A 10,197-nucleotide genomic window follows, 5' to 3' on the forward strand; every position below is an offset into this window, starting at 1 on the left:
TGTCTAAAGCAGAAGACAGATGAGGCAGTTCATTAATATCCCTACAGTTTGGGAACAGTGGTCAGTGTCCATCTTCTGCCACCCCTCCCCAGCCAGTGGCTATAAAAAAACACTAAGCCGTGTGCATGCGTGCTTTAGTAGATGGAGCACAGAAGCGTGTATGCAGGATGTCTTGGCCCTGCTCCATCTTCAATCAGAGATCATCAGTAGCTTTCCCTCATACTAGCTACTATGAGTTATTAGTATGCTTCGTTTCATTTCAAATGGTGGGACATTTCCCTTTTTATAAGCAGTTATGCAAAATCTTCAGCTATTGAAAAAAAGGTGAGTAAAATCATACTGTTTAAAGAGAACTTGCCTTTTTTTTTTGTTTAACCAGAAAATGAGACATGTCTAATAAAAAAAAAAAAGGTTATCCAGTCTGCTTTGGATGGCTACGTATAACAGTATTCCAGCTTTGATCGGTTTCTCTGTAAAGTAATGTTGAGAAATGCACAGTTCCCTGTAATTTTTATTACATACTCAGAATTTCTTATGACAGAAAAAGTGGATTTATTTCTGTGGAACAAGACAGGATATTTCTTAATTTTTCTCCCCTATTCCTCTCTTTCTGCTCTGACACCTACACTGAAGTCTTCTAAAATAATACTTTTTAAACTCTTTGTAGTCTAATATGACTTAAACACTTACTCCAGAGCTTCTCAAACCAAAAATGAAATTTGGAGTAGTCAGGCCTCCCAATGCTTTTTCTAATGCTGTAGAGCGTGGAGGGGACAGGGTGTTTACCAGCCCTCACCACCAACAGTTCTAAGTCCAGTCGTTTTCAATGCCAGATTTTTTAAAGGTGCTGTAGAAGAATCAAAAGGATACAGCTAGTGAGAGGATGAGGCTTCCGTGTAAACTTTAAGTAATTAAAGCGTTGAGGGAAAATGCATTACTTCTACTTCACTGTAAAAATATAGTTACACTCAGTTGTTGCTTTTACCTTCACTCTGCATTCTTCAGTCCTACACCTCTGTCTCAGCCAAAAATTGTTCGTTTTCCAAGTAGCCTTTGGTTTCCAAGAGTCTTGGGCTTTTCCCAAGGAGAGAAAGGCTGGTTGCTCTTTTTTTTAATAGAGCAAACTCTTACAGGTAATTTCAGATTCCACTTGGCAAATTCTGACCTAACTTTTGAATATTTTTTTTTTGTGCATAGATTTATTTTTTTTAATGACTACCCATCTGTGTTGCTGCAAAATTACTTCCTAGTTAGTTTAGGTTTTAAATCAAGATATAGGAGATGAAAACCTGCTGCCTAAACTTTATCTTACATAAAATACAGCGTTTTCTTTTGATTTTAACACACGTGTGTTCACCTTAGTAGTGTAATGTCTTCTGAATGCCAAAAGTAAATACAGTTTCAAAAGAGTTAAAGAGGAAGAGATAATCAGTGACTCTTAAGCTACAGGTCTGACCATTGCATTTAGAAAGATTCCTGGGTACTGATAGGCTCTTCTGAGGGAGTTACCACTCATTGCCATGTTTCTTTTTTTTTTTTTTCTTTTGTCTTTCCTTAATATCTACTGTTGGTTGTTTTTACAAACAGTGAGCTTAATATGCCTTTATTTGGACTATTATGGGAGATCTTAGGTGACTTGTGCCATAGGAGGTAACAACCCTTTTTGAGGCAGGTGATTTCATGTCTTGGTATTACTCAGTGAAATCTATTGCAACTTACTTATGACAGACATGTATTTCTTATTCTGTTAGGTTCTTTACCAGAGTTTGAGAGACTTACTAGAGTATGAAGGAAGCGTGGAAGATGATATGATGATAACGTTTCAAATATCTCATACGGATCTTTTTGGCAATCCAATGATGCACGATTTAAAGGAAAACGGTGATAAAATTCCTATTACGAATGAAAATAGAAAGGTACACAATTTTTTTTAAACGTGATCTATAATTTTTAGATACTCTATGCAGAATTATGTAGGAGTCTATAAAGTTTGAGCTCACTTATCATTTGAGTTTAAAAGCCTTTTAAAATTGCCATGGCACGGCATACTTGTATGCAGAAAAGGCTTCTCTTTTAAAGAAAACATTGATACATGAATACAGAGCTTCTGGGTGTGGTGTTTGACCTGTTTGAGAAATATTTGAGACTTGCTCTGTATTATTGCTTTTGCTCATATGCTCAGCTGAGTAGAAACTGAGCCTAGATAATCTACGTAGAATTATAGAATTAACTGTATTTTGGGGTCTTACATTTTTGAGAGATACTTCAGGTGGCCTGTGTCGAAGTACTAAGGTTTTTTGGGGGATTGTTTCCTTACAGGAATTTGTCAATCTGTATGCTGACTATATACTCAATAAATCAGTAGAAAAGCAGTTCAAGGCCTTTCGGAGAGGATTCCACATGGTGACCAATGAATCTCCTTTGAAATATTTATTTAGACCAGAGGAAATTGAATTACTTATTTGTGGAAGTAGGGTAAGAATCCTGAATTTACACCAGAAAAAGTGAAGCTTTTTTAATCCTAAGTATATAATCAGTGGTCATTTTTAAAAATGTCATCTTCTTACAGAATTTAGATTTTCAAGCACTAGAAGAAACTACAGAATATGATGGTGGCTATACAAGAGACTCTCTTATTATTAGGTAATTTTTTTCTGATTTCTGAAAGATTAAAAGCACTTTACATACTTCAATATTGTAAGATTTAGTATTTTTCTAGTACTGGAGATGCAAGTGTCTTATGTATAATTTCCTTTACTCAAGTACTGTCATTAAAAGAGCAGATTGTATAAGCATTGTCTTTAGCTTCCGGTGAACTTTGACAAAGCTTAAAAGGGATTTTTCCGTGGGTTTTTGTCTTTCTCTTATATAGTTAAATAATTCCCAGTATAAACAGGGCTGTTTCAGTAATTACCACTGCTCTGTTTTAAAAAAATAAATAAATTTACCAACACTGAGTTGTTTGAATAGGTTGCATGTGTAGAACTTTCTCATCTAATTAGGAATCAAGTAAATTCAGTATTTTTAAGAGGGATTTTTAAAATGTTTTTACCTTCCAGTCCCCTTTGACTAGAGAACTGTGAAGACAAGGGTCAGAGAAGTGTGTGTCTTCGGTCCTCTAGACTTTGCCAACTACTTAACTTACCCTGTTAGGGTAGAAAACCTTTGACAGCAGCTGCACTTATTTACTGCGATGTTTAACAAGGTGGCAGAAATGGACAGTGTAGTGGAACCAGTATAATTCCGTAGGAAATAGGAATAATAAAATTAAGGAAGAATATCTGCTGATTACTTATCAGCCAAATTAACATTTTAAAAAGTTAAACTGCAGTGTTTTGGTAATATTTCTGATTTCTACTTCTGATTCTCAGAGACTGGTAAATACATTACTGTTAGTTTTGTTTTTATGAGTGCAACTTGTAAACTGATGTTAAGATTGATTACAATTACTAAAACTTCAAAGTCCAATTGCTTTTGAAAGTCTCATACCAAAGAAGGCTTTCAGTTTACTTACTTTTTGATTCCTTCCTTGACAGGGAATTCTGGGAAATAGTCCATTCATTTACAGATGAACAGAAAAGACTATTCTTACAGTTTACAACAGGCACAGACAGAGCCCCTGTGGGAGGACTTGGAAAGTTAAAGATGATCATAGCCAAAAATGGCCCAGATACAGAGAGGTAAAAAGAAAAAAAATATATATACACTTTGCTTGTTTGTTTATAGATGGAAGCAAGTTTTGTACTTTTTATTATTAACTTAGTTAAATCTGAAAGTTGAATCTTTCCGCAAAGTAGTTTGTTTTTAAATTCATTATTTTGGATTTGTGAAATGGAGATGTGTTTCTTTGCGTGTATTGCCTGTTCCCAGATCTGAATTCCTCTTTTTTGTTTTCCCCACAGGTTACCCACATCTCACACATGCTTTAATGTACTTTTGCTTCCGGAGTACTCAAGCAAAGAAAAGCTTAAAGAGAGATTATTGAAGGCCATCACATATGCCAAAGGATTTGGCATGCTGTAATAACTATAACAAAAGGGATTAAAGGAATGATGGTGATGATGTCCCTGTCCAAAAAGGCCATAAGATAGTGAGCTACAGTAGTCACCTGTGTTTGTGCCTCCCTTCTTTACTGGGGACATTGGGCTGGAACAGCAGATTTCAGCTGCTTATATGAACAAAATCTTTATTTTTTTCTTTTAGCGTGAAAGTGTTACATATTCTTTCACTTGTATGTACAGAGAGGTTTTCCTGAATATTTATTTTAAGGGTTAAATCACTTTTGCTTGTGTTTATTACTGCTTGAAGTTGAGCCTTTTTGAGTATTTACAAGAAAACAAACTGTACTCTCCCAAGGAAAATATTGCCATCATTTGTAGACCATGTAACCTTCAAGTATGTGCTATATTTTTGTCCCTGTATCTAATCAAATCAAGAACTGTACTTTTTGAAGAGTTTGCTTTTGAAACTTGAAGTCTTGGAAAACAGTGTGATGCAATTACTGCTGTTCTAGCCCCCAAAGAGTTTCTGTGCAAAATCTTAAGAATCAATAAAGATGGAAGGGAGAACTTGGAATGTTAAATTGCAGCCTTGAGAACTTTACTTTAGTCACAGCACAACAATTAAAATTCATTTCACTATATGTTGTCTTCACATGTCTTGTAATAAATTGTGTTTTTAATTAGGAAACATTTCTTAGCATATGAAAGGGTAGAAATTTTAGTTACTTTTTAAAAAAAGTTTACTGGGGAAAGTGCATTTTCAACTGAACAGCTTTAGAGTAGGGAGTGAAGTGTTTGGAAAAAAGATAGGAAGTTTTTGCTATATTATAAACAAAGCATGTGGAAGTGCACTTAAAATGAAGTTTTCTTCTTAATTGCCTATTATGTTGACATTTTAAATAGACAATCCAAAGTCTTCCCTACATGTTATGTCATCACCATTTATTTAATGAATCGTTGTTCCTACTTATCAAGGCACATGATCAGTGTTGCAACATAATCTAAAGGGATGGCTACTGTATTTTAATCTCATCTAACAATAAGCAAAATTGAACAATATTAAGCGTAAGGCCTACTTCATGTTGTACACTTCCAACCGTTAAATAAACTGTTAGAAAGTAAGTACTAAGGTTATGTTCATCTACTACATAAAGTATTCAGTAGGTTTTTAATTTAACTCTACAAATCATATCAGAAATAAATCCTTTACCTTTCGTAGTCTGTGTTTAATGTTAATTTCTCCTGTTGCAATAGATGATGAAGGGATGACGAGTTTTTTACGTGAAGACGTAACTGGCATATCTCTCTCATAATACAAGCTGCAGCAGACGTGCAGAGCTGAGCTTGTGCCTTGACAATTGCTCTAACTGACTACTACCGACCAAACCCGTGACTGTGTGGAATTGGCATGAAAAGGCGTAGTTTTTGAAATCATTGGAGAAAGAAAAGATATCTTTCAGGACTATTTTAATAAATTCTTTCTAGTAAGAGAAACAGACAATGTTATGTAACTATGATGCTGAATAAAACGGTGACCTTTTTTCACTACAGTTCAGTGAAAAAGAACACAAGTGACTTCCTTCCTTTGATAAATTGGATATTAAATAATTTGATTAGAAAACGTTGTAATACAGCATAATTTGAGGGTTACAGGTATGTAAAACTCTCTAGAAGTGGACTGTAGTGACCTATGGTTTAGTGATGTTCCCCCCTGAAATCCAAGCCGATGCAAGGCGGCCTGGTTGCGGGACCGAAACTTGCTGGGAAGGGAGAGGTGCTGGCTGTCTTCTGGTCTGGGATCTTGAGGTGGCACTTCAGGCACACCTTCTTGAATGTTCACCTCACTGCATGTCCTTGAAGAGGAAAGCACAAGATAACCTACCTCTCAGTAGGGCGGTTGGCAACAGTGCTTGCTAATTCCTTCCTTCAGGTTTGGGGCATCTTTTACTGTAGGTGGGGAGAACGAGATTTGCTGAGTGCCTTGAGGTGTTTTGTCACAGGTTTGAACCACATGATGATGCAGCTATGAGTGGTGGCTATGCCCAGCTGGCAAGTGTGTAAGATTCATGTTGGGTTTTTTAATGTAGTTCCAAAGACTGAGCAGACCACATAATTTATAGCAATACAAAGTTCTGTCATTGTAAATACACTTCTTCTGTCTTCCTTTAGTGTTAAGATTAAAATAATACATAGTTGTATTGGCCTTTAAAAGCATAAATCGTTTTTCAAGGAATCATGTTCAGGTAAGATAGAAGTACTTTATATTTGCAGATTTCCCATTCAAATATATGCTGCCTCTTCTAAACTGCCACTGTATTGAAACCTTTTCTCCTTAGTGGTGTTATAAATGTGCTAATTGTCCAGCAGCAGCAGTTGATAAGGTTTAAAACAAATCTTGTAGTCTTGTAGCTGCAGGCTGCTCTCCTGCCTGATGGAAGTTCCAGTCTTCTGTTGCTTGAAAGGTTTGTCAAAGTGGGGAAAATGCTGTTTAAGTTGTTTTTGGTTTTGTTTTTTGTTTTGGGTGGGTTTTTTTGGTTTGTTTTTTTTTTTTTTTCTGGGCTTCAGGCACGTGCAGAATGTCTTTCATCCTCACTTAGCCTTTCAGCAGTGTTCAGTGAATGCTGGGTCTACGAAACTTGCCTCGGAAACTTGGATGTACTTACGTGTCACTCAAATACCTCTCTCGAGTGAGACAGAAGACTCGACTTCCGAGCTAGCAGTCTGATGCCAGGATGCTGGTGCTCTCCCCTCAGGGTGTCCTTAATACGTTAACGAGAAAATATCTTGGGCATCTCGGCATTGTCTCATTTGACAAGTGACAAATGCCTCTATGCATTTCCTTCTGCACCCTAATAGACTGCCAAGATGCTTCCAACCTTGGTGTGAAGGGAACGTCGGGATTTTATCTGTATTTTATAGTAGCATATACCGCAAAAAGGATAATAGTGCATGTTACTCTGAAAAGAATCATCCTAAGTACTAAACAAATAACGGATTTTTTTCAAATTCCATTAGGAGTGAAGGAAGAGTTTTGTTTAGCTCTAAAGCGTATGTTAGCACATTAACTGCACGAACAGAGCATCACCTTTTAAGAGATGAAGGCTTTTGGTTTTTGCTAAAAAGATTTCAGGAACAGCCATCGGGAGTGAGCGCAGTTCAGTTAACTGAGGAGTAGTTTTGTGAGCTTCTGACTGGGCTTGTGTTCCGCTCAGCAGGCGGTAGCCTGAGATGGGACTGTGAAGCCAGGGAGACTGTCTTCCAGCCCTGTGCTCTGAGGAGAGCTGATGCTGGGATGGGCTGGGGGTGAGCCTGGGGCTCCAAGCAGCTGTGTTACATCAGTCAATCCATGCCTTTCATCCAACTGTGATCTTCACTGCTGAAGCAGGAGCATCGTGACACATGCCATACCACACAGGTGTGATGTACCTGATGGGCTGAGCCTCCAGGTAGCCCAGAGGGTGGGCTACTTGCACGCTTGCCAAGGTTTCTGCTTTGTGGAGCAGGGAGTGGGACACAGGTTTCCATGCTGCTGATGTTCAGCAGGAAGATAACCCCTCCCACCATCAGCCTTAAGGTGTTTCCCTGGCACTGTTGCAGCCCATTGCCTCCAGGTACATTTTTTTAGTCTTACTAGGGGATGAAAAATTTCCTGGTTGTCTCAAGTATTTTAAGGCTGAAGATACTTCAGCTGGGCTGAATGTTTGAGCTGTGCCTTACTTACTGTGCAGAAAGCCTGCAGCATTTCAGCATGCAAGATGGAGCAGGAACTTCTTCCAAGTTTAGCTATGCAAAATCAAGCCTTTTCTGGCAACAGCTTAGTTTATTATGGTTCGTCTCAGAATAACAAGGGTTGGTGATAAGTCACCTACAATTCCCCTTTGTACGTGTACACAACTTAATTAAACTTTCAGAATTATTGAAGTGATTGAAGTTGTCACCAAATTCGTAAGACCATCAAGGACTTGAAATTAATTTTATTAAGAAATGCAGTTTTTTACTGTGTTGTAGAAGGGATGCTGTTTTGGAAATAGTTGATACTGACATTTGCCTTCAGACAGGTCACTTCTTACCCAGATGAATCCCTTTGGAAAACCTATGAAATAATGGCCCATATTTTTCTCCAGTGCTTCATCTAAAGATATCTTCAGCTGTTGATTTTTATTATTTTTCATTTAACAAAATTGGAAAGTGTCTGGCTGCTGGATTTCTCTAAACAGCAATTTTTAAAAGTTTTTTGCTAGGTGACGTTGGCTGTATGCTGCACAGCTGTAAGGTTTCTGTCTTCATAGCTTTGCTGTCATTAAATCACCAAATGAGGGGCTGGCCTGTGATCGGAGGACTTTTCTGCCACTGACATTGCATCCTGATGAACCTCCTTGTCACTGAATGCGGGAATCTCCTTCCCTTGTCCCAGGAGTTTCCAGTGCATCTTTGTTTGAGCTTCTGGTAAGTGGCATCATGGCCAAGCCTGAAGCAGTACTGCCTTTCTCAGTGCAACTGCAGACCAGGTGGACCAGGGACTGCCCAGCATGTTGAAAGCCAAGGTGATAGAATCCATGGGGAGCAGAAAAAGCAACTCTTTCCTCGATGCGTCTGTGGATTGTGCCTCCTGCAAGCTTTGCTCTCTGAAGAGCAGAAAGTGGCATATAATAGGCTTTGCTTTGGGATCTCACATTCTCCTTGACCAGAAGGAGGGAACTTCACAGATGGAAGATTACAAGTAGAAAAAGGCTTGTAACCTTAGAAAGCCACAATCAATCTTATGTAGTATTGCTTTCACTTGGATGCAAATTCCCATTTCTCTGAAAGCTGCAGTAATGAAACATCGGTCCTGATTTTGCAATGACTGGTTTACGGGATGGAATGGAGAAGTCACTTGCCTTGGCTGATGGGGGCAGCAAATGAAAGGGTGAGATGGGAGAGGAACCTAGGAAGGGATGGGTTGGAAGGAAAAAGTAACTGGGTGGGAAGAGAAGCAGTTGGAAAATAGATTTTGATTGGGGAAAGGGAGGATGAAGGAAGTCGAGGGGTGTGTTGGGTTTTTTAACTGCAAGGAGGGTTGTGAAGGATATTGGGAAGACAAGGGATGCTAGGAAGGTGGCTTTAATTACAGATGTGCTGCTTTGCAATACACAAGCGTGGTTTTGTTCTGTTCTGCAGTATTTGTAGGATACAGCCAGAGCACAGGCCTGATAAATAATTGAAGTCTACCTAGTGTGCTTGTGTTTATGGATGCTTAATGTATATCCTTCAGCATTTCTGTGCAGGGAAATGTCTAAGAGACAGGGGCATCAGAGACATAAAGAGAGGGTAGGAATCATTATTCTATTTTAGGGTGATAAAATGGCATATAGGAACTGCTACGTTATCTTCCTGGGTAGATTTGTGCATAGTTTTGAGATTTAAAAATGAAACCAGAGCCAACTCTGAAGTCGGCCAGTGATCACTTCTGCATTTGAAAGGACACGTAGCGCAGCTGAATTATGAACCACTACGCGTGCAGGGATGCTGCTGCTTGTACCGGCTTGGTTGACAACCAGTACTGAGCAAAGTGGTGGAGATGAAAACTGCAGCAGCTTGAAGATTTTTTGACTGAACTGTTGTCATGTGCAAAGCTGACGTGAAGCCTTTCTTCTTAATGTCACCGAAAGATTTAAGGGATTTTCTCTGTAGGTGAACACACAGGCAAAGCAGAAACGCACCCCAGAGCTGTCTTCCCACTGCATCTTTTTGCTTCCAGATCTGCATAGTGCAGCAGTAAAAGCAATGATGCTCACAAGTAACTGTCTATAAAATGGCAACTTGAACATTTCTCTTCGGAGTTTTGAGCTGCCATACGTTACATGCTGCTGCATTTGATGTAGTTATTTAAAATAGAGGGAGGTAGATTCAGATTAGATATTAGGAAAAAAATTCTTACAGTGAGGGTTATAGAGCACTGGAACAGGTTCCCCAGAGAGGTAGTGGATGCCCCATCCCTGGAAACATTCAAGGCCAGGCTGGATGGGGCTCTGAGCAACCTGATCTGGTTGGAGATGTCCCTGCTTCTTGCAGAGAGGTTGGACTAGATGACCTTTGAAGGTCCCTTCCAACCCAAACCATTCTATGATTTCCTATTGCAAGCACTTGGAGTTTGAGCAGCAAGGGGTAAAGATCAGCTACGCTAATACAATAGATTAAAGGGGTTTTAATATTT

At 38.8% G+C, this 10,197-nt stretch overlaps 1 protein-coding gene across 6 annotated transcripts in view; it reads left to right on the top strand.

Annotated features, from left to right (window-relative positions):
* UBE3A (ubiquitin protein ligase E3A) overlaps positions 1-5,567 on the top strand; it is a 54,646-nt gene extending 49,079 nt beyond the window's left edge. For all 6 annotated transcript variants that reach the window (XM_086769054.1, XM_086769081.1, XM_086769038.1 and 3 more), the window contains 5 exons: positions 1,752-1,916; positions 2,320-2,475; positions 2,570-2,643; positions 3,537-3,680; positions 3,903-5,567. In XM_086769054.1, coding sequence (XP_086625180.1) covers positions 1,752-1,916; positions 2,320-2,475; positions 2,570-2,643; positions 3,537-3,680; positions 3,903-4,023 — 660 coding nt within the window. In that variant the 3' untranslated portion in view covers positions 4,024-5,567. The remainder of the gene's footprint in view (positions 1-1,751; positions 1,917-2,319; positions 2,476-2,569; positions 2,644-3,536; positions 3,681-3,902) is intronic.
* The last annotated feature ends 4,630 nt before the right edge of the window (positions 5,568-10,197 follow it).

Source organism: Chlamydotis macqueenii, chromosome 1, assembly GCF_036417535.1.
Source record: "Chlamydotis macqueenii isolate bChlMac1 chromosome 1, bChlMac1.mat, whole genome shotgun sequence".
Classification (NCBI taxonomy): Eukaryota; Metazoa; Chordata; class Aves; order Otidiformes; family Otididae; genus Chlamydotis; species Chlamydotis macqueenii.